The sequence below is a fragment of the Erithacus rubecula genome (assembly GCF_903797595.1).
Source record: "Erithacus rubecula genome assembly, chromosome: 4".
Taxonomy (NCBI): domain Eukaryota; kingdom Metazoa; phylum Chordata; class Aves; order Passeriformes; family Muscicapidae; genus Erithacus; species Erithacus rubecula.
Genome location: NC_136686.1, coordinates 14,919,658 through 14,944,241, shown reverse-complemented (window position 1 = coordinate 14,944,241; position 24,584 = coordinate 14,919,658). Strand labels below are relative to the sequence as shown.

The following is a 24,584-nucleotide window of genomic DNA, read 5'->3' as shown; positions in this document are numbered from 1 at the left end:
TATTATTCAGTGGGGTTAATCAGAGAGTTGCAAGAGCAAGTTTGAAATTTTCAATTCTCCAGCCAGGATTTTACATACATATGTAACAGCTAAATATCCTGTTTTTCTGAGGTATTGGGGTTGAGCTCTTCTGAAAACTGTTTCAATAATTTACAAGTCTGAATATTGGATTTTTATTTCTAATTTTAAACATGCAAACCAACAGATTCCAGTACCTAATTTGATGGAATAATGTCAGTAATTACATTTCTAGGTATTGTAACTATTTTTGGAAAACCAAAGGTGCCTATATATAAAAAAATGGTTTCTGCCCCTTTTCAGTATGTGAAATTGTCAGAAAAGCTAAATGTAAGCTGAGCAAATGGCTTCTGTGGGCAGCTGAGATTTGTGCTGCAGTGAAAAGGTGAGGTTTAGAATGCAGTAATTAGAGAGGGTAGTCAATACTTGTTAATGAAGGCAGTGCTTGTGATCTGTCTTTGAAAGGGGAGCAGAGCAGCACTGCCCTTCCTGCAGTGCCTTATTGACCTGCTGCAGCAGCCACTCTGCTCATCCATGGAATAATGCACATGCTTTCTTTAAGAATAAATAACCTATTTTCCAAAAGTGATGGAAGTAGTTCAGGAAAAATGAAAAGTGCTTGGGACTGCAAGGTGTATGGGTACATTATGTGTCTGTGCAATTAAAAGGGGTTTTGGTGGGATTTACAAACTCCAATAGAGGCCTTTTAAGAAAAATTTTCCTATTTTTTAAAATGTGACTTTAATTTTTATTAAATAGATCAATCTAAAGGGTTTATGCATAACTCAAATGGGGCAAATTTAGTCTGTGAACAACTTGCTGCTGTAAAAGGATAGTAAATGAAATATGAGATGTTTGGCAGACAAGCTTCAGAAATGTTTCAGTGATTTACTTCTCTGGGAAAGACTGCTGCCACGTAATTCTATTAACTGTATGACATGGCTATGCAGTAGCCAGGCGTGTCACTGCCCTTGAATTTCCATTATGTGCACTCCTTTATTTGTGCTGTTCCCATGAACTGTTTTCCTACATCTTTCCTGGGTTGCCAGCTTCTCGGAGGTGATCAGAATAGCTGGCTTGTGGTGGTGACCTCTTCCATAATGTAGCTGTCAGAGCAAGTTTGTGAGGATCAAAGATGGAGAAAGGAGGCTCTATTAGAAAATGAGTCTGTGCATGGCATTTCTTTCAAGGCTATTCTAAATCTGGCTTAAGATGAAGAACGTGTCACTGAGGTCTCTGCTATGCTATTTAGTTCCACAATTACGAAAGAAAATACCAAAGATGGAGAGCTGCTCATTTTCCCATGAAAAGGGAAAACTACCACTTATTTCCTTTTAGAGCAAGGTAAATCAAAGGGAGAACTTTCAGGAATTCTCCTACGAAATATTAGTACATTGTTTTAGCCAATTTTGTTCAGTGTAGGTATATTGCCATGTGCAGGAAAAACAAGTGCAACCCCCCCAAATTCTGCTTCTTCAATTTATCATGCTTTTTATGCTTGTTAACATGATTTGGTAGTGATCAAGGCTGTTCTCAGAAGCTCTTAAAGCACTCTATAAACATGCTGGGTAAGGTCCTGATATCTCTCAGTACTCAGAGCTGCTTTGCATAAAGCAAAACATTCCTTCCTTCCGCCGACTCCTGGGCTCACAGCATTCGTGATTCCTGTATCTGTCATGTGGGAGCCTGCACTGGCCTATATGGGTTGACTTCTTTTCTTCTTTAAAAATGCTTCAGTTGTTGAAAATATTTTATTTCTCAGTTAATACTGGGAACAATGAATGCCTAATGTCCTACTACTGTTGTAATGGAAAAGGCTTTTTGGAAGTGACTTCTGTCAGGATTGCTGTAACTTAGGAGTTGCAGGATGGTCAGTGACAGACCACTGGTGCTGGTGATGAGTTTTAGATTGCCATCCTAATCCAATGGACATTTAAAACTTCTTTGCCATGGTGTTTGCAAGACGGCCAAATAAACCTGAGTGGGTTTTTACCTGGTGATATATTGAAACCACTTGTTGAGATCAATTTATTGATGGTATTCTTTGTAGATGATTGGTGTTCTGCACTAAACTCAGTGTGGTGGGATCTGAACATGGAGGCCACTTCAAATATCACTTCTGTGCTCAAAGTTAGAGTGTTAAGATTTTTGGGCCAGAGCCTTAAGAAGAGCAGTGCCTCTTTCACTGGTACATCTAGGGGAGAGTAAAGAGGGTAGGAAGTCAAGCTTTTGAGTACACTGAACCAAAATTGAATCCTGCTGTTCAGACTTATTTTTCTAAGTGTTCTCTTTTTGGTAAATCTGCTTATTGTGCTTGAAGTGTAGATGGGGCCTTGTTTGGGAAAGCATAACCTCAAAGTCTTATATGACTAAAGAATGAGCTACATTGGTCTATCTGTACTTTTTGGCAGATGAAAAGCCTTATTTTCTCTCTGCTGTCTTGCTGGAACCATGAAGTCCTTCTCTTTTGATGGAGTTGTGTGTGTTTGAAGCAAGGAGGGAAGAAAATGATGCTTTAAACAAGGTATTGGTGTTGTTGTAGGAGTTCTGGGAACACAGCATAAAGAACTGATGTTCTGTGTGTGAAATACCATTTTCAATGGGAAATGTTCGCTTAAAAGAAAGTATATTAAAGTAATATTGCTCATTTTGGTTCTGTAAATTTTACAGAAGCCAGGCTGGGGTAGGAGAGTCCAGGTTTGGTTTTGTAAATCCAAAAAAACAAAGCACAGATGAGTGCTGCACTTACTGTTCCAAGCTGAAGTGTTGTCATACATTTGAAAAAAACAACCTTCCCATCTTCCTAAACTGCTTCTTTTATGTCTAAAGTAGCCAAGACAAATCAAGCCAACTACAGTCAGAGAACTGTAATTTTCACATGGTGAGGATATATGATATGTTTGTCTAGGTTTTAGACTTATTTTTTTTCAGTTTCCATGTTCAGCCTCGAGTGCTGCTGAGCCTCCCTCAGCAGGGGAGACTGATGTAGGTGGTGTGAGGGCAGCCAGCTGCTCCTGTGTGGCTGATGTCTCTCAGGTTCTCCCAGAGACCCTTTTCTGCCAAGTTCAGTCTGCTAAGGTGGTTCCATCATGAGGTCTTTTTTACTGTTATTCTTTCCTTCTGATTTCCTCGATGATCTGAGCTGGCCATACAGAGCTTTGTTCAAGGCACTTTCTGGCTCAGAAGTTTCTATTCTCTCCTGGTCTCCTGGGATACTTGGAAGTCCTTTGATTTGAGATGTCTATCAGAGTTCAAGTCTTGTCCCTGTGCTCTTTTCTCTACTGACTTGATATATGATCTTCTGAGAATTTTTGTCTTTAGGATCTTGACATTGCCTAGAAAGAACTCATGGTAATTCTATTTTATTTTTTTTTTAACCAGACTGCACTATGGCTGTAAGATCTGTGATACACAACACTTTAACTGCAGTGAGAATCAAACTTAATGAAATACAGTACTTATGTAGTGAAGATTCCCAGTGTTCATCCAGATATCTGAGAGAATAGCTTGGGTTGTTTTGTGAAACTTGTATCCATTTTGAAACAAAAAATTAAATTAAAAAAAAAAAAGAAAAAGGTAAGCATTCCTCATTGGTACTTTATCTTTAAAACAGTCAAAATGAAACTGGTGAGCCAGTGGCAATGTCTGCAATTAGGTTTATTTTTAAAACTTCCATCTTCTTCATGAATGTATTCCAGATACGTAGTCTTATCTTTACACCTCTGGAAGATATGGTGAGTATTTGATAGATAATTGTAAACTTGATGATAAATTTTCTTTGTACTTTTACACATCTTGACATTTGAACTTTTAAATACTGTTGTTGTATATGTATTAGTACAATGGAAAGGATGGGCTAAGAAACACATCTTTTGTTTAGAAGGCACTTTTAAACTGACTTTTGCAAAGTGAATGTTAATTTTTTTTTTTTTTTTAAATCTCTCTTGAATGTCGTCAAGCCTATGGAAAACTTCTTTGGTGTCCCATTCTGTCTTGAGTTTTTCTCTCTCCTTCTATGTCCCTTGATAAGACTTTTGAGGCTGAAGTAGGATATTGAGGTTTCTGTTTCATGGACCAGTTGTTCTGTAAATAGGACAGTAAATGGTTGGCTGGCTACTTTTTCATCAGGAGGTTTATACTGCCTTGGAGAATTATCTGTCACTGAAAATAACATCCATACTGATTGCTCTGAAACAGCAGTGAAATACAATAACCGTGATTGAACTGCTGTTGTTAGCATAATTGTGGAGGGGAATACTACAAAATAATGAACTGCCAGGTTCCAGCAGAATTCTGCCCTTTGTTTATGGTTGTGTATAATGGTTGTGGCTTCCAGTGGCTTCTACTTTTTGTCATGCTTGCTACATAGGTATTTAAGATTTTATAATAATACCTGATGATAGTCATCTAATATTTTGGCAAATTATCACTTTCAGTGCAGAGTAACTCCCCACACACATTGGGTACTATTCAGCCTTGTTACTACAAATGAAAAAGATTGCATCTGCCTCTTCCCTCAAAAGTCTTAAATTTTAGGTCATTCTGACAGTTGCTTCTGATTCAAAAGAAAGGATAGTAGAATTTCTGGCTAAAAGTTTCTAATCTAGAATAAATGTGTCCTGGTTGTCTTGAGTGGTTAAAATACATGTCAGCTGATTGTGGGTGTGTTAAAGGATGTGACACTGCACTTTTAGATCAGGTTTTCTTCCTACACCTTTTTTTTCCATGCTTTTTCCAGCTGATACTGATATATTTGAAACATATGTGCAGATGTTATATAATGAATCACTTTTTTTGTTGGTTTGTTCACCTTTACATCACTTCTTTCTTTATCACCTGTCTGAGGGGGTTTCTGTTAAACTCTCAGAAATATCACAAAGGTGATTTGATCATCCTTCATGTCTCTTGATATCAATGCTGTGATATACAGACAGATTTTTCTCTTAAAAACTTTTAATCTGAAAAAAGTAGTTGAGTTTCAAGCACACTGTTATAGGAGGAAAACCTTGCTGCTTTTTTCTTAGTTTTTTTGGTTGGTTGGGTCTTTTTGATAGATTCAGCCCTTTTAAGTCCTAAAATACTTGTGAGCTTATCAGAAGAGCTTCTCTAAAATATCAACAAGTAGTATTGCTGAGAGCCATGTACATGAATAATCTTAAAATACCCAGAGAAATGTTATAGCCACTGCCTTCCCAGAAGCCCCATGCATCACACAGTAAAAATAGATTTGTGATGATACAGTAGTAGCAACACTCTCAGTCTAGAAGTTGTTCCCTTTGGAGTGGGATGTGCAAAACTAAATCCAGACAGGCACATGGGAGACTGGCAACTCTGTGGGTAGGGATGTGAGAAGGGAAAAAGCAACACTGGTAGCATTTTTGGAATAGCTCTTTTGATGCTGAACCTGGGAAATCATGAGATGACTTTTAACAAAATTCCCGGGATCCTGGAAATTTGCTGTCTCCTCAGTGGAATTTTTCCATACAAGGTCAGTATTGAAACTCCCTAGTGGCATTTTTCAAATATACTTTTAGAACAGCTAACTCTTTCAACTTGGCAGAGACAAGCAGCTGCAGCCCTAAAATGATCCTTGGCAGATGATTACTGCTTTCCCCAGCTGGCAAGTTTTCCTGTTGTTTTCGTCTTCCCTTTTGTGTCAGGCTGTTGGTGATATTTATTTGTACTCTAATGGGAAAGCAATTTCCTCTATGCCATATTAGAACAAAGTCTGATTTTTATTTTCATTCCTGATTCCCTTTTTTTCCCCCTCTCCTGTATGACTGCCTGAAAACACCATGGGTGCCATCAAGAACTGCATGTTCATTTTTCTTGCCTTACAAATATCTGCACAGCCTCAAGTAATTAATGATTGTTTCCTCCTCCTGTGCTCATAGTCAGTGGGATTATTAATGCTGGGGTTATGCACACAGAAGTCTGCACAGAGAATTGAGGAATATGTTGAGGGAGAAATCCTTTGTAGAGATAAAGATTTTGAACTTGGATTTCTTGAAGCAATTCAGTAGCTTACCATAGGAATTTTCTTATGTTTTAAGTTCTCCATGCAGGATATCATTGTAATTCCATAACTTTTTCCTGTTTGGATTGCTGTATTTGCTAGGTATCTTCATGAATAATTTTCTGTTTGTTCGTTTCTGTTTTTTTTTAAATTTTCTTTCAAAGCATCTCTGTGACCTATGCAGATATCTCTGATTTGGTTTTGCATTTGAATGTGAGAAGGACATAGTGGTGAGAGTGAATTTCCTTCTTTGAAAAGGAGTAACATGTCTTAGTTTATAATAGAGCTCATATATCTCATAGAACGTGAAGCCACCTTTTCTTTATGGAAAGGTTTATTAAACTGTTTACATGTTTTCTGTGGTGTCTTCTTGGTAATCTATGTTCTGTTGTCTGAATTTAGTCTCTCATCTAAGCTTAATCTCTCTATTGCCCTAGAGTACTCCTCTCTGCAATTCCTCCCCACCCTAAATAAACTGTGCAAGATTTAATAGTCAGCCAAAAGTAAAAATTCTAGATTAGTGAAAAGAAGTCCAAGTTAGGTTTTTTTCCATAGTATAACTGCATTTTTTGAAGGGATAATTCAGCAGCTGTGCCTATTGTTAGTTTGTAAGTTCCCTGGGGTACCATATGTGTCATCAGTTTGCATATGACTTCAGCTAAGGTCCAAGGTGGAGCTGGGCTTCACCTATGGAAATTATCTGCAAACCTTTTCTCTATGAATAATGATAAATTGGTATTGCTACTATGTTTTTCTGCTTTTTCATAGTTCCCACTCCTCTCTGAATAAAATGCCAAGAACCCAAACCTAACATGTTACTCTGACATTTATTATATTCATTAATTTTTATACAAGTTGTTGTGCCGTGCCTTCATATACCAAAAATGTAAACATAATTTCCATTGTACGCAATTACTGAACTCAAAAGCTCTTCAAAGCACCCTGGGGAAAGAAACCCACCAGAACATCTTTGAAAAGTTCTTCTTGTCTCTTTCTTTGTTTATGTTTTTTTTCTGCCATGTACACAAACAGTTCAGGACAAGGAAGAACATAAAACACTTGAAATGTAGCAGATGGAGACAGATAATGACTAACAGTTACTGGTGAGATTCTTGTACTTTAAATTATGCTCTAAATAGAGCAGTTTGCCTGGAGGTAAACTGGTATTTGAGCTTAGAAGAGGAGCCACCTTATGCTGTTGTACTTACATTTATGGAATGTTGCACTTTGAATATAGACATGGTCAGACAGTGATTCTGGAGGTGGCTTTGGGTCCCAAACTACTTTTAGTAGTCCTTTGGAAGACACTAGTCAATTGATAGGCCAGCCAAATGGCAGACAGGGAAAGAAAAGGAGTTCCTTTTTCCTGGGTTAACCCTGGCATTGATACTGCTCTATTATGCAGTGAACTACCTGGACAATGGAAGGCAGAGCATCTTCATCAAGTTTGAGGATGATATTACGTGGAGAGGGAGCAGATGATATAGGTAGGGTAGGGATGCTTTCCAGAAGGACTGTGTCAGACTGGAAAAATGGATTGAGAGCAACTCCAAGCAGTTCATTATGGGCAAAATAGTGTTTTACTGTCCCTTTGGAAAAATCTCTGTGCAATAGCAGCAGGTGATGCTTGGAGAGCAATGCAGATATGGGGACATGAGACCAAAATGTTCCTTTGTGCACCAACTGTGTTGGGTCATGGAAAGTGAGCCAGTTCGTGGTCTCACTACATCTGGAGCATTGCCTCCAGTTTAGGTGGATATTAAGAGGAAATTCTTTACTGTGAATGTGGAGAGACATTGGAAAGGGTTGCACAGAGAAGTTTATGGATGCCCCATCCCTGGAAGCATTCAAGGCCAGCTTGGATGGTTCTCTGATCAATCTGGTGTAGTGGAAGGTGTCCCTGCCCATGGCAGGGGTTTGGTACTACATGGTTTTTAAGGTTTCTTCCAACTCAAACCTTTCTATGATTCCTTCAAAACTAAACTACTGCCTGAGTGGAGGCAGTGGGTAGTGCAGCTTGACCCAGAGAAGGTGGTCTGACAACACTTGCTAGGTTGCCTGTTTGAGCTGCAAATGTTCCAGTAAGAGTTTAGATGCCTGGCTGTTTAACTGGCATTATAAATGGCCCAAAGCATGGGCCTGCTGAAATAATCTTTGTTGTTGGTTGATGTTCTTTGTAAGGCAAATAAAGCAGTTGTTTTGCCTCCTAGAGGAGAAAAATATGCACAAACTGTTTTGTCTTGGATAGCAAAATAAGTTATGTTTTGGTCATTATTCCTGTTTCCTCTAGTTCAGCTCCATAGCTGCAATAAGTTAATTAATTTTCTCATTGAATATATCATATAATATGTGATATCATATCTTGAGACATTTTCCTTATTTTTTAAGTTACTGTGAGCTTCTGTCCTGAAGTAATTATACACTTAAGATAGAATTTATTCTTGAATAGTCATTTTTCATTTGCCCTTCCAAGAGTTCAGGTATATAATAAAAACAACAGATAAGGTGATAATGAGCTCTAGGATCCAAATCCTGCAAAAATGTATTCCTTAAGGTGCAGCAGCAAATACATGCCTGTTGTAGCTAAGTATTTATTTCCTTGATTTTGAATTGATTTCCCAGGTTCATGCATCTGCTTTGAAAGTCTTATGAGAATACCATGATTCATATAAACAGTTTCAGTTCTAGAAGAGGTAAAAAGTCATCATTTCCACCCCCCACCTCCACTCCCTCCCCACAGTCTCATGTCAGTCATGGTAGTTGACAGAAAGGCTTAACAAAATATTCTGATGAATGCCTTGGACATGTTGCAAGACAATGAAGATGTTCAAACTCTGTTCAAAAGAGGACAAAGAAATCCTTGGAAAAGGCAAAACTTAACTGTTGTTTGGTTGGTGAGTGTTTTTTTGTTTCCTTGGGGTTTTCTTTTTTTGGTTTTTGGGGTTTTTTTTGTTTTTTGGGTTTTTTTTTTTTGTTTTTTTTTTTTGCTTTTTTGTTTTTTTTTGGTTTTTATTTTTGATGGTCCTTTTTTTTTCTTTTTTTTTTTTGTGGTTTGTAAATGCTTCTGTTATTTTTAGTTTTTAAAGGTGTAAGTGTATACCACAGAGCTCTTCTGGCTTCAGTATGTCTTTCTGTGTGCAACTCATTTCAGAGTCATAATGAGGATGCCCTAAACCATAAAAAGATTTGGGAGCAACTAAAGAATAAATAACAGTGTTTGCAGTCTAAAATGGTGAGTCAGAGTCATGGGTGCATGTGGCCACAGCCTTGGCAAAATGCTAGGCTGTTATTCAAAATCTGCAGTGAAGGGAGAGGGACCCAAATTAAAGTGTGTATCTTTTTTGTGTGTGTAGGTGTGCTTTTTTTTTTTTTTTTTCCTTTTGTGGCATTGCTCATCTAAGCACTTCTTTATTTAAAAGAAAATTTAGAAAAAAAATTTCCAGTGTGCACTGGCTGAATAATAATATGGATAGCATGAAGATTTTGGCACAAAGCAAACTTAAAGAGCTTTTGTTCATGTTTAGCTCTGTGAGTAATTTCCACTTTATTTGGCTCTTGCTGCATGAAAATACCTTGTGTGCTGCCACTGCTGATTAATATTTTGCCATTTTAAATCAGAGGGACATGTACAGAATGTTCAAGTGTAAGGGCAATCAGACGTTGACAACCTGATGTGATTTGATCATGATTAATAATAACTCTGCAGGGCCCAGTTTGTTTATAGGCTTCAAACCAACCAGCCAAACAGCACCAGCACCCACCCCCCAATATTCTCACCTTCTCTGATAAAAAAAAAAATTCTGTGCATATGTGCATCTCCTCTAGCAGCTCCTCTTCTGCTTTCTTGCTTGCAAATCTGAGCCAGATTATGGATTGGACTGTAGGAGTTTCTGTTTTGTTACCAGATTTTCCTGTTTCAAGGAGTTAGCACTTTTTTTCCCCTATTGGGTGCTCTACTGAAACTGGATATTGAGTAGATGAGGGTAAAATTCTGCTAAGCTACTGTTTCCAGAATGTCTGAAGCTTTGCCCCTTTTTGTGATGTAGTGTATGACCAACAAAGTCTAACCCCAAAATACTCATTAATTTTGGTTGTTCATTTAAAAATAAACTTTTTTTTTTTTTTTTAATATAATCAAACATAGCCATCATTCTGTTACATTCCTGGAAATGGGAGAAGTGAGCAGGGAAACATTCCTCTGAATGCACGTAACAATTTTGCTTATTTTGGGTTAGAGGTTGATAGCCTTCCTAAATCAGCATTCACTGGAGATCCTTGCTGTCAAAGAGGAGAGAGTAAAAAGGAAATGTTTACCATCATGTACTGCACTTAATACGTAGGCTTCCTGTATATCCTGAAAGAACTTCTCAGATCTTTTTGCTTCCAAATCTAGGCATCATAATCCCTCAGATCTCCAGAGAGATGACTGAGGAAGACTGTAAGGCTTCTTGTGGTTCACAGTGTCGTCATAGTCTAAATAACTGTGACTAGACTCTCTTTCCGTTGTGTCTTTAGAGTTTCTCAAGCTCTTTGTGAAAGCAAAATGGATGCTTTTGCCTTTTACAATGAAATATTGATCAGTCTCTCCATTGAATAGGAAACATAGGTGTTTCTGGCAGCCAGCTGCTGCTTTAGGAGGTGGCAGAAGTACAGGATGCATGTTGTGTTCAGAGGAATGTACTTGAAGTCAGTTTGGCAATCATCCACTGCTGCTGTGCTCTGTTGAGTCAGCTGGAGTATTTATATCCATTTTAACATCACTTCTGATAAATCACAAATGTAGATGTCTTTGCTGTGACAAATACATGTCTTGAATTTGAATTCTGATTTCTTCTGAGTTGGAGTGTAGATGCATTTTGGAGATTGGTTGTTTTGGATCATGTAGGACTGAACTGAAAATCTTTCCTGGGGTGTTTTGTCTTCATTTTGTGGCTTCCAGGTAGGATTGTCACAATTTACTAAAGATTTTACTTGTTATGGACTAGAGGGACTGATTAAGAGCTGAATGTGAAACCTGTTAGACTACAGATTTTGCTATATTGTATCCCATGATAGTGTGGAATTGCCTTAAACTCAGTATGAGTTACAATTTTCTGAAGCAATGGAAGTAGACTATTTCAAGAGCTGAAAAAAATTAACAGTATTACAATGCAGCCTTAATTATTGGTCATATAAAGCTAATGGAAGCTTAAATACAAGAATGTAAGTTTAAATAAGTGGCAATGTAATACATGATATAATGCTCCTGAATTCTGTGTGACTGTGGTCCAGGTGAGTAAGTGCTCTTTGCACGCTGTCGGATGCAGCTGTTTTCCTGTTGATGACAGCAGTCACTCCTAATGGTCGTAGTGCTGAAGTCAAAGGTAACTCTGCAAACCACAAACTCTGCAAACCACAGTTTTTCTTTCATTAATTTCTGTTCAGCTATCACTTCCTTCTATAACCTGAAATTTTGAGAAGAAAGAGTGTGAAAATTTGATGTTTCTGCTGTTACAGTTGCAGGAGGTTGCTAGAAGTAATATGACCAAAAAGATCATTATAATTCATACTGAGCTTTCAAATTATGGATTCAGAGCTTGAATGAAAGGGTCAGAAGTGTTTCTGGGTGAAACAGGGGACACTATTGAGAGATGATGATGTTTAAACTCCATCTTTTCATAGTAATCCTGAGGATCTTTGCCCTGCTGGTAGTTAGGAGAAAATGAGAGTGGTTGATTTACACTGGCAACATCAGTCAGCTTTCTGCTGAAGAACCATTAAACTACTATATCTTTCTTTCCTTCTGTTAAGCTGAGAGAGGTACAGTGCATACTTCTGATGATGCAGTTTTCTCATCTTTTTCTTCCCAGGATGGATTAGACATGCCCATTACGCTTCAGGGCTGGGTGTTGGACCATGTAGTCTCCTGTTTTGTCTTCTGTTTGTGTATCTAGAGAACTCTTATTGGTCATTAAATATCATTTTTCCTATGTGAAACTTCTCACACTTCATGAAGAAATAGTACAGTAGACACATACTCCTCCTTTTTGTTAGAACTCTTACTTCCTCCTGTTTAAAAAAGAAATCAAATTGAGAAATGGACTTCTAAAGAAGCTGCATGGGGTGGGTGCTGTGACAGGTGAGTATTCAGCTGTCTAAAAAGCTGCTGGCATCATCCATTCATTCAAGCCTCATGCTATGGGATTTTATCTTAAGAAGTTTTGTTGTTATTGTTTTTGTTTGGTTGGGTTTTAGATTTTTTTTTTTTTTTAAGTGAGGCATAGTGCAAGTTGTCAAGACTTTTTATTTTGCCTGAAAATTCTCTCATACAATTTCAATAATATAACAGTCAATGCAGAAAGGAGTCAGGAGCTTTTGGCAGTCGGGGCTTGCTTGTTTCTGTGCTCAATTTTGCATGGTGCAAATGTGTAGCAGTAGAAGGGTTGGAGGCCTCCTGCTGAAGTTGAGTATAAAGACCATAAGAATGAGAAGTAAAAATGGAGGAGCAAATTACAAGGCCTGTCTTGTTTACAAGTTTCCTGCTACAGGAAGATAATAATTTACTACTAGACAGTTTATTACTGTAAAAAGAATAGTGAGGCTACAAGTAAAAGTAACTTCTAGAAATCCTTTCTGTGAATTTATTCGTCTGTTTCTAGTTCTTAACAAACTACAATACAGGACTGCTCTTCTACAGAGTGTCTGACATTCCACATTGCCAGAGCTGCTCATTATTTTCTGAAGAAGTGAGGGTTCCCAAAAGGCCTTAAAGATGAGATTAGAATACAGCTTCCATAATGTGGAAAAGTAACTATTCTTGATGGCCCCGAGGCAAATGAATCCTGACATGTAAGGATTATTTTTCTTTTTAAAGAAAAATTTTAAAGACATATTTCCTTTGACATAGATGCCCACTCACACAGTTTGCTGTTAGCATGTGTTGAAATACTTCTCATTGCTTATTTCCTGAGCTGTGTGACTAAGTTATGAAATTCAGAACTTCCTTTTTCATAGAATGAGTTTATAATGCTCATCCTATCTCCACTTTAAGGATTGCCTCCAAAATAAGTAGGTTTACTTGCACAAAATCACTGGAATGTGAGGATTTCTGCTTGTGGCATTCCTATGTAAGGCATGGGTAGCTGTAAGTAGTTGTCTTTTGGTTTTGGGGTTGGTTTTTTTTTTTTTTTTTTCCTTTCATATGCACTGCTTTTGAAGTAGATATATGTCCTCTGGGACAATCTCAAAAATACTTGAAAATCAAGGTATACACAGTTTTTCTCATCCTGGCCTGTAGCTGATATATGCATAGATCTCTCTTGAAGAGTTAAAAACCAGCAGGAGGCTGGTAACTTCTCTTGTAGACTGTGACCAGACTTTCCTGTGCAGGAGTGAACCCGTGGTCTAGATTTAATTTTTTTGCTGATATCAAAAAGGTTGTTTCTTGCTGTTGTTGAGGACCAAGTAATCTGCCAACATCCAAAGGCAGTTGTACTAAACTGAATTCTCGTGGCTTGGATGAGCAGAAGCAGAACAAGAATGCGTTGATCTAAGGCAGCTACCCCTGCAAAGAGAAATAGAAGCTTGTGACCTTCCTCATTGCACACCATGGACTTGTCTTCAAATTTGAGCTTGGTTTCTGATGTTTTCCTGACCTTCCTATTTTTCTGTCACATGAAGTCTGAGAATAGTGATGATCTTTGAAATTATGGATGGGAAACAGGGGGTGAGTGTCACCATCTGCATCTCTATCTTGCAGTGCATTGCCAAAAGTTTTGTTATCCTGAAAAGAAAGTGTAGGTAATATATTTACTAGAGTGCTATTTAAATATATAAACATGCATTTATAGATATATTTATATATATTTATATCAAAATACAAAATATATCCTAGCTGTTTAAAATCTAAGTACAAACAGACTGGATGGAAAATATTTCATTGTAGTGCATATATACACTATGTACATACATTTGCACTGTATTGTATTACTTGAGGAACATTATAATGCAGTTAATTATTCATCCCTGCTGGTACTGCATTCTTTTGACTCATTTTTCTCACCAGTGCAAAGACAATCCTAACTTTAAAAGTGTCTCCAAAATTTTTTTTAGTGACCAGAATCAGTTTATTAGTTCTGTTCTGTGCATGTATGTCACTCTTGTTCATTTCTCAGAATGTGGAGTCTCTTTGTAGGTGTGTCTTGATTTATGGTGTTTATTTTTTTCCATTTATCCTTTAATGTAGTAAGCACATTTAAAGGCAAACTATGAGAATTCTAGACCTTTCAAGATACTGCAGTGACTCATGTGCTAATATTCTTCTGTGTTTCCTTGTAGCAAAATAATAAAATCCTTGCAAGATCTCTCTTTGTTGCATTATATGTTAGTGGCAATAATAATACAAGCCTTCATGAGGTGCTTGCTGCTAGCAATAGTGTACAGCAATAGGCTGTACCAGACTAATTATTTTTATAGAAAATAATCTGAAATAACCTGCTGTATGCCTCTAGTGCCTTATATTTGTAAGGAGTTGACCTGGAAGCCTGTGACCAAGACCCTCAGTATTCATCAGAATTTCTAAACAGTTTCTGGCAAAACCTCTGGGATATTTTTTTGGTTGGTTGGTTTTTTTGTTTTGTTTTGTTGTTTTTTTCCCCAGCTGTGAAACTGGTTGCTTATTCTTGTGGGACGAGGTAGACTGCAAAGAAATCTCTGAGCTATTGAAATATTAACAAAAATAAAACCCAGGAGTATTATGGGTGGCTCCAGTGGAACACATAGCTACTGTTGGCCTAAGTGGCCCTGTAAGTTTGGGTTGTAAAAAAGCTAAATCTCTTGTGTGAGCTAGCATGGGAGGTGAGTGGAATTTTAGGTTTCGCTGGTGTTGTCTCATCAACTATCAGTAAATCTTGTGGTGCTGCTTTTCCTTCCTCTTGTTAGTGGAGCTGTCTGCTGTGGGACCATACTCCAGATTTGCCTTACAAAATACCCTCCAAAATTAGGTTTCTTTGTGCTCAGTAGACCTGTGAAGGAGTTTCTGGGTAGAGAAAGGGAAAGTGTATTGTGAAATGAATGTGGTGAAAAACAGCTGGAAGCTGTTACAGACTGCCCAGAAAAGTCTGGGTTGTTCGGGTTGGATGTGGCACTGGTGTCTCTAGACCTTAGAAACCTCTGGCAAAGTGGAGCCTGATGAGTTTGGAGAGGAATTTAAATCAAATCAATGTGTATTATATGAGTGGATCTGCTAAATGCATTTTAAGATTTTTTTTCTGCATTCTTTGCCACTAATAAGTTATCCACACGCAGTGGGCTAAAGCATGATGTAATATTTAGTACTGCTCAAGTACCTCATGCTGCTCCTGCTGTACCTCAGATTACCTCTGCAAAGCCTAACTTCAAATTCTGGAGTTATAACAACCCTTTTTCTTTGCAAGTTTGATTGATGAAGTATGAGAACTTCCTGCACCTGCATGGAGGAAACAAGCTCACTGAATACCCATAATGTTGTGAATTACTTCATTGTGATAGCATTGGTTTCTCTACATTTCCTCACTCTCCTACTGTTTTCAGTTGTCAGTGTAGGAAAATTTATAGAGGAGAAAACGTACAAGCTATTTTTCCAGCATTTCTCTCTTTGTTTTCCCAGTTCTGTCCAAGAGCAGTCCTTCAGTTCCTATACAGACTTTTCAAAAACTCTTTAGTAAAGGCTAAGGAGAAAGGAAAGCCCCGTGGCCACAGTTCCCACCCATGTGCTGCTCTGATGTCTGTTCTGCTTTCATTAGGAACTTAACTGGTAAATAAAAAGCACAGAGCAGAGCCCCTGGGGTTGGGCTCTTCCCTAGAGCTGGATTTACTCTTGCATTGCTCAGAACCATGTCCAAAGAGCTGCCTATGATCTCTATTGGAGCCTTGTGAGTCTGAGCTTTGGCTGGCTCAGCTGTCAGACGCTGAATGTCAAACCTAGGAGGTTGCTGCTTTTCCATGGAAACACTCTGTGAGACTGCAGAAATAATCAGGCATGTCTGCTGGTTGCTGTGCCCTATTGTTGGGTGCTTCCAGGCAGTGAACTGAATTGTCCTACCTTGACAAACTGAGTTTTTAGCTGAAATCTGCTCTACTTTTGTCATACCTCTTACCTTTTTTTTTTTTTTTTTTTGAACTGAATACATTAGTGTGACAGCTTATTCTGCTGTTGTGAGGCAAGCCTCTTGATGTTGGCTTTCCATTTCTCTCTGTTCATGAACAAATTGCAAAACCAAATCCTGCCCTCTTGCTCCTGGGTAGGTACCACCAGAATGAGCTGTTTCATGCCTCAGATGTGCAAGGTCTGGGCTGCAGTGTGCTCTTGAGGGAGCTTGTGCAATCGTGCATTCTCCCTAACAATTCTTCTGTGCACTACATTTTGCTGTTGACATAAAAATAATTCAGTGTTTACAATGTAAAATTCTGTTAATTAGTTGTGTCTTTATTATCAGCAGTTAGCAAGAGGATTTTCTTTACGATGGCTGGATTTTCTTGAAATAAGATTTTATATAATTTGCTTTCCATAATACTTGAAAATTGTATTTATCAATGTGCCTGGATAACTGTAGATATGCTTTAGTATTGGCTTTGGGAAGAAACAATATCTTTTCTACAGGCATTACTAACTTGAAGGCACTATTGATACAGCTCAGTGGGAGAGGTGCCATAAACTGCTTGGAAATGAAAAAAAATCCGGTTTACAGAGCATGTTTCAGTGTATCTGGCTGGTGCTGTGCCTAATCTGAAAATAACTATCTTTGAAGACATAACAGTAAAAGTCTTGTTTCTTATATTTCTATAACTTGACAGTTATTCTGGAGACTTGCCTAAGAAGGAAGGATAATTTCCATGCTTGTAGACTAAAAGAGATCACTAAGATGGCCTAGTACAACTTCTGTCTGTGTTTCTTTGTTGTCCTTTAGTGATAGTTGCCAAAAATAAAAGTCCACAGGAGAACAGCTGTTGTAACATTGGGAGGAGGACTGCTGCAGGGAATGGAGACAGTGTCATTGATGTGGAGAGAAGGAGATAGCTCATCTCTGCTGCAAATCCCCCTTCTGTAAACAGCAGCAGTTTGGAAGGGAAAGGTTTGCCACCCAAAACACTGGCATCATGTGAAACAAATGCTGCCTGTAAGAACAAAAGCAAAACAGCCACCCTTTTTTCATGGACAGCACATCTCCTCTCAGGGCACCCTGTGAATAAAAAATAAATGCTATAGTCTTGTTTCCTGTGGCACTGAGGAGCATGGCTGGTGTGAAGCTGTGCAGCCTGAAATTCATTGCTTTCCTTCTGCAAAGTACCATAGATTTTAGGAAAACAAGCACTGGAGGGTAAGCAGGAGAGGAAGTGTGGAAGCATTGGCCCTTCTGTGCTTATCACAAAAATGTAGGAGGAAAAAGTAGGAGGAAATTTTGCAAATTTCAGCCTTTATGCTTGCTTATGGGAATAGATCAATTTTTTAATGCTTTTAAGAATGTGGACATCCTGTTTTCCTTGAGGTGCACTTCTTCCAGTACTCAATGGTTTGGAGCTAGAAGGAATACATGACCATTTTGTGCCCCTGTGCTTGGCACTGGTGGGGTTGCACCTCAAATCCTGCGTTCACTTCTGGGCCTCTCACTATGAGAAAGACATTGGGATGCTGGAGCATGTCCAGAGAAGGGTACTGGAGCTGGGGAAGGGTCTGGAGCACCAGTCTGATGAGAAGCAGCTGAGAGAGCTGGGGATGATTAACCGGAAGAAAAGGAGGCTCAGGAGACACCTTATCACTCTCTACAACTCCCTGAAAGGAGGTTATAGCAAGGTGGGAGTCAGGCTCTTCTCCCAGGTAACAAGTGACTGTCCTTCAGTTTGCACCAGGGGCACTTGAGATTGGATTTTAGGAAAAATTCATCACTGACAGGGTTACCAAGCATTGGAAACAGGCTGCTCAGGGAAGTGCTGGAATCACCATCCCTGGAAGTGTTCCAAAAATGTGTGGAAGTGGCCCTTGGGGACACAGTTAATGATGAATACAGTGATGCTGGGTTAACAACTGAGCTCCATGATCTTGGAGGTCTTTTCCAACCTAAACTGTTCTATGAATATGTATTTATATTGAAGTTGATTTCTCTGTAGAAACAAGGGCGGTACTATAATAGAGCAGATCAATGTTCTGTTGTTTTACTTTGGCTGTAAATGTTGCAACTGTCAGGAATTACGAGCCTTTTTCAGCAGAACTCTAAAAAATGGCATCACAAATGGGCAAGAACTTGAAACCATGCATCTGTGAGGCCTGACATGTTGCTTAGGTGCTGTCGTTGGTTTTGGTTAAAGCTTTCAAATCTTATGCAGACTATGGTGATTAACTTCTATCTGTATACCTCATTCTAATCTCACATAACTTGCTTTGGGTGAATAGATTTTTAAGACCCTCCCTTAGCCAATTTGAAAAACATACATTTCTAAAGCTTAGTTTCAGTGCTCATCAACCTGAATAAAATGCCAAAATCTTGGTCTGTCAGATTGCAGCTGGGACTGGAAAAGCTGAAGCACATGGTGTCATTGTTGTGAAAGACAATCCATTCAATGGAATCAATTCAGGACACCGGATGTCAGTATGTTCTTTATTTCCCATTCATGTCTTCCAGCTAAAACCAGTTTATTCCTACACTTCTGTCTCTGAGCCAAACAAGAAGGGGAGAGAACTAAATTTTCTTTTCTTTGTCCATCCCTCCTCAGAATCATTTTGGATGCACTGTTTTTCACTGTCCCTTTGAAGTAGCTTGAATAAAACTTTTGTCATATGAACAGAGGATACTTTTTTTAGTGTTGCTCCATATGTGTTACCTATTGCTTCTGTCAAAGACTGTAGTGGGTCTCTTTGTTCCTTCCGTTGTATGATGGCTGCTCCATTAGTTTATTTTTTTCTGCTGTATCTGTGTAAAATCAGACCTAATAATTAAAGAAATTCCAAGTAAGAAGCTGGGATGGATTCTGACTGCTGTTGCCCTTCATTCTGCTAGCAGTCTCCTGTAATGAGTACAGATAGTTCTTGTTCAAGAACAGATGGTCTAAGAGTTTTTATGGTGTATGGAACAGGTTTTCCAATACCAAGATGGCTTATAATGTTTCAGTAAACAACTCAATTTTTAAATACAAAGTTAGAATTAGCATAAATCTAGAAAATTGTTTTGTAGGAGGTGTCCCTTTCATGATGGAAAAAAAGACTGAAACTGAACTCGAATCCCTATAATTTTGAAGTCAATTTGCTAAGAATTGTAATTGCTCCATTTTTTTAACCCCAGAAATGCATAAATGCATAAGAATCTATACGTACATCAAAACTAATTTCTGAGCCACTGTCTTTATTTTTAAGAGGCAAAAAGGAAATGGTGTTGCTGCCTTTCATGATTCTTTAACACTGAAAAGATTTTATTATTACCAATTTACAAGTTGAATAGGATATTGTTTTTCTTCCATGCTTTATTTTACTGCTGTTGCTGATGGATAATTAAGTTTAGTGTCCATATAAGTATAAGATTTTTTTTATGATGTAAAGATTGCTTATTTAGAGGAAAAAAATGGATTGAAATGAGCAGCATGAGTCAGAATGGTCTACTAGTCCTGGATGGCAAGTTGGCAGACCTGGGTTTTGTCCCACACCTTTCACCAGTATTCACAATAACCTTGTGAATTCTGCGAGTTCCTTCTGAAATCTGGGTCCTCTTCAGCTTTCTGTGGTGGGGGCTTTCGTGTGGATTACAGATACTCTTGTGCTGTCAGCAGGGATCTGAAAGGCTTCCAATGGCAATGTACCAGCACTGGTACATTGGTGGTGTCTCTTACCAATGTAAACTTCACTGGATTTGCTGTGAAACAAAATAAACATCCTTGTGCAGTGAGGATGAGGAAAACTGAAAATTTGGGTGGGAGGAGAGAGAAAATCATGGAGCTCCATGCCTGAAACCACTTGCAGAAGAGTATGTGTTTTTGTGATGGTTTTTCAGTCCTTTAGAGGAACAAAAGCTGTTCTGCAGGACCAGCAAGAAGATTAAAGGAGAAAGGAAACCATTTTTCCTTCCTCAGAAGAATTGTTTGCTAGACCTAAGTTAGCATGCAGGAACCCGAGGTCCAAATTTGCTGCAGCTTCAAGTAAAATTACCCAGTTTTTTTGATATGCCATTAGTCATAAGCGCTGAGTGGTTTTGAAAGTGAGGCAGAGAAAGTTTGTGTGAGTCAAGGCTATTGTACAGTGTTTCAAACCTTAAACATTTTGAGGCTGTGCAACTCATCAGTATTTAAAACCTCAATATGTTCTTTCAAAGCGCTTTTATTTTGCAGAGGAGATCATTATCGTTTGGATGTGAAAAGCCACTTCCCTTTTCCCTGCAGACATGATCGGTGGGAATTCTCAGAGCTGGTGCACACACCTTCACTGTGTGTGTGGAGCTGTGCAGAGTCTGGCCCGGTGAGAGCAGAGGTTTCAGGAACACCTTTGATATGGAAAAAAAATGTTTTTCCAGACACGCCTCTCCTGGCAATGCAGCAGAGAGACAGGGAAGCTTTGCCTGCTGCTGAATCAGCATTGATCTCGGCAGATGCAGAGGAGATAAGCCTGACAGAAGCCCTGAGACCAAAACAGAGGGTCTGTGCAGTTCTTGTTGAGCAATAGATTATGGTATCTTGAGGGGAGCAATTTCAAAGTCCGGGAGATAGAGATCAGGCAGCAAACGTTTCCAATCGTGCTGAAATCAAACCCATTCCGGGGAAATAATACAGCCTTCAGAAAATCATTTTGTCAGGGGAAAGCCAGATCCCAGCTAATTCCCCCGAGCGCTCTGTTTTAATAGCGAATAGAACTCCTGCTTCACCTCCACCTCAGCGGGTGTTTCTGCCCGTGCACGCCGCGGGAGCAGGCAGTGCCAAGGTTAAACCTGGTCGCCAGCTTTTGTTCAGGTGTGGTGCCTGCCTGCGAAGGCAGGGCACCTGCCAGGCATGCCCAGTCAGCCCCAGAGCCGGCTCTGCCTGCGCTCAGGCTTTGCGAGGCTGGAGCACAAAGAGCGCTTGTTGCCCCGGTCCCCGGGAGTCTCCCAGTGCTACCACTAGCTGGGGAGGACTGGTTACCATGGAGGCTGCCATCTGTTCACTCCCTGCTGGAATGTGATTATCCTCGCTGGGTTGGGAACCAGCAAAAGCAGGGGAGCGTGTGCTGTCGGCAATTATCTGCAATGGAGTGCGTTAATGGAAGGCTGGAATTAGCTAGCTGGAGAAGCACATGAAAGGATTTTACCAAAACTGTTAATGATTTCTAGCCAAGAGGAGCAGCTTTTTGTAAGGTCGGTGCTAAATTCATTTTGTATGAAGGTAATTTTTAATTGATGTAGTCGCTTTAAGATTTGAGGATGGCAACACCGCAGAAAGAATGCTTATTGTTAGGAGGGTGTGGGGGGATTGTATTCTAAGGATCTTCGTTTGTCTGTTGCAGTTCAAGCAGTTTAATCTGGGGTAGTTAAAAGTACTAAGTCAGAACAATAACTGGCCGAACTGACACAGATAGAGCAATCCATATCTCCTGTCTTTATGAAATGCTGTTTGCTGCCAGATGTGTTTGATTTGAAGTCAGTTCACCCCGGTTGCTTTTTGTCTGAGTGATTTCTTTTTGGATGTGATACATGTTTGGTTTTCGTGCTGGCATGAAGGGAGACGAGGGGGGAAATGCTGGAACCGAGCTGGTGATACAATGCATGTTTAGGTGTTTTATGCAGTTTGCCCAGAGGAAGCAGCGTAAGGCAGGCAGAATGAAGGAGCAGGTTTTCCACTCCTTGTTCCCACCCTCTGTCCCTGTCTTTCTAACTCACCAACTGACCAAACGTTTTGGACTATTTCTCTTATAGAGCTTAATTGTATAAAGACTTCACGCGAGTTTTCTGCATTCTCTGCAAATACTGTTTTGATCGCAGGATTTAATATAAAGGGGAAAATAAAATTAGAAGTCAATCCTTGTAAGGTTTTCTTGTACTATAAAATACTTTTTTTTTTTTTTCCCTGTGTTCCAGGAACATGAATTATTTTTATTAATATATGCATGGTGAACATTTTAGTGCAAATCAAATTGCTGACTTAAATGAGGGACATTAAAATTTTGTACCCCTGAAGTGCAAAATGTTACTTCATCAGATGTTTTTAATCACATATGGGCTTTCCCTTTTCAAATAAAGTCTTATGCTGCATCCGTCTTGCCAGAACTGCCATTTTTATTTGGTGCAGGGGAGAACACTACTAGAGGCTTTTAATTAAAACTGTGTCATTGCTAATTCAACTGCTCTGTCCTCTGCTTTTATGCACTGAAAGTGTCAGGGCATTGGAGTCTGGATGGAAACTTACTGATAGAGTTAATAAGTCATGATTGCAATATTTGACTAAGATAAATTTTTAACCTACAAGATGCTTTTCAAGTCTTGGTGCCTAACAAAAGTGTGTGGGGGAGGTTGAGAGGGTTTTTATTTCTTTGAGTATTTTAACTTTTTGTGGTGAATGAGCTTATCTTGTGCATGTGGGAGGCTGGTATATGTGCCTGAAGTCCTTTCACACATCCTATAATGCTCTCAGTTGGTGGAACTGGGTGAGCACCCTTAAGGAAAGCTGTATCAACTTGTAATTAAAAAAAAAATAGAAGACAGACCTTTTAAAAATTCCCTTCCTTCCCCAGAACTTAAATATTGCATTGCCTTTGAAGTTGGTGATTTATGCAAAACTTGCTCTTAATGGGCTGCAGTGGACTTGTTCACACGTGCAAGTTCCAAGTCTGTAATTGCATTGTCAGGAGAAAAGGAGTAGATTGGCTTTTGGAACGAGATTAGACTTTCACCCTTCAGGTGTTATCTTGGATCTGCCTGAAGGACAACCCTCCCAAGGTTATGCTGCTGTGGGATGTGTTCCTCTCCCCTGCTCTTTTCTGCCCACAGGATTCACTGTCACTGTGTGTGAATTACTGTCTCGCTGGCAAGTCTTCACAGGCAGCAACAATCCTAAGGGCAGGAAGGTAATGGCTTGTGTACTCTTTCCAGAGGTGATTTCTCCTGATTGCTAACTGGGGCTGTGCTGAGGAGCCTGTTTTCCCACTGCTAAACCTGTGTCAAGGATAAATAGGGGACTGCACATTCTGCACTCTCCTGCTTTTATATTCTCTGATGAGCACCATGTAAATTCCCAGTCTTAGACAAACAGTTGATTTTTCATTTCTGTCTTGATTGGTCTATATGTGTCTGTTGGATACTTTTTCATTATTAAATTTTACTTTGGGTCACTAGGTCAGTGTTGATTTGCGGATGCAGGATTTAAAGGCTAGACACTGTTTAATCCATTTGAGCATCTGGCCTTTCGTAGTAGACATCCCATTTCCGTGTAAGAGAGGAACTGTTAAATGTCTGGTGAAAACTAATGATTTATTTTTTTAAAAGGGTTCTTCTTGTTTTTAATCTTTTGTAGATTATTACAAGTGGCTCTGATGTTTATGCTTAATGTAAATAAATGATTGTCTATGTAATCTGCTACATGATCTCTTGAAGGAGATTTAGTCTAAAATAAAGGCTTTGGGGGCCAGTAGAGATGATGGGTCATACTGAGTAGTGATTTGTTTTGGGTTATTTTAAGAGAGTAAACTAAATTTAGGTACATCATGTCACAATAAAAGGGCATTTTGAATGAACTCTCAACTAAATAGTGTCTAGAAATGCAACCTAGTATATAATGAGCTCATAATAATCTTGTTTATAGTGTCTGTACTCACTAAGCTTTCAGGAAACTTGTCATTAAATGGTAAAGTCCTGAGTCAATATATAGGAAAGTGGCTTGCACATAAATGAACACAATTGTTTTCTTCAAACAGACAAGTCTTTCTGCTTTTCACTTGACACATGACTGTGGAATGCTGTTTGACATGACTTGGGTTTATTTATACATTGTATTCAGGCTGATGCTTGGTGGAAGTTTTAAACATGCTTCATTTTCAATACACTTTGTTTTTGCTGTTTACTCTTGTATAGTGAACATTAAAACAAAAAACCGAAAAAGCTGAGGCTCCTCATTGTCTGCTTACAGCAGCATGGCTGTTTCAAGGTTAAAGCCTGCACGTCCCTCTGAAGGGCCAGCTGTTTTGGAAAGTCCTGGTGTCTGTTTACAAACTGTTCTCTTTGCAAATCCCATGGAATAATGGAGTTCTCCAGACTCTGGATGTGGGAGGATAAACCTGCTGACACAGGCACTGCTGCTGTTGGTCTGTTTGCTGGGCCTCACTCACATAAAATTGCTAGTGCCTTTTATGCTTTCTATGGGTGGGGTCAAAATTCAGCCATTAACACTTTTTTTTTTTTTTTTCCCCACGATGCTGGATATCCCAGTACCAGATTTTAGAAAATATCTAATTGGTTGAATTTGTTCTAAAGCTGATCACCATCCTAAACCTGTGCAGTGAGGTGGCAGATGAATTGTGTTTGTGAATTGTGGTAGGTTTTTTTAGTCTTTTCCAGAGGCACTTGCATTTAGTACAGAAGTACTTTTGTCC

The 24,584-nt window shown here is 39.0% G+C and overlaps 1 protein-coding gene across 4 annotated transcripts in view; it reads left to right on the top strand.

Annotated features, from left to right (window-relative positions):
• Window positions 1-24,584, top strand: part of FGD4 (FYVE, RhoGEF and PH domain containing 4) — a 98,791-nt gene that overhangs the window by 15,923 nt on the left and 58,284 nt on the right. The window contains exon 1 of one of the 4 annotated variants that reach the window (XM_079303443.1): window positions 10,955-10,973. The exons of 2 other annotated variants lie outside the window; for them this stretch is intronic. Coding sequence is in view for 1 of the 2 variants with exons in the window: in XM_079303442.1 (XP_079159568.1) it covers window positions 13,148-13,157 (10 nt within the window). In the remaining variant the exon portion in view is untranslated. Of the gene's footprint in view, window positions 1-10,954; window positions 10,974-13,023; window positions 13,158-24,584 lie in introns of those variants that run through there. One more of the 4 variants, XM_079303442.1, reaches the window with a different exon arrangement.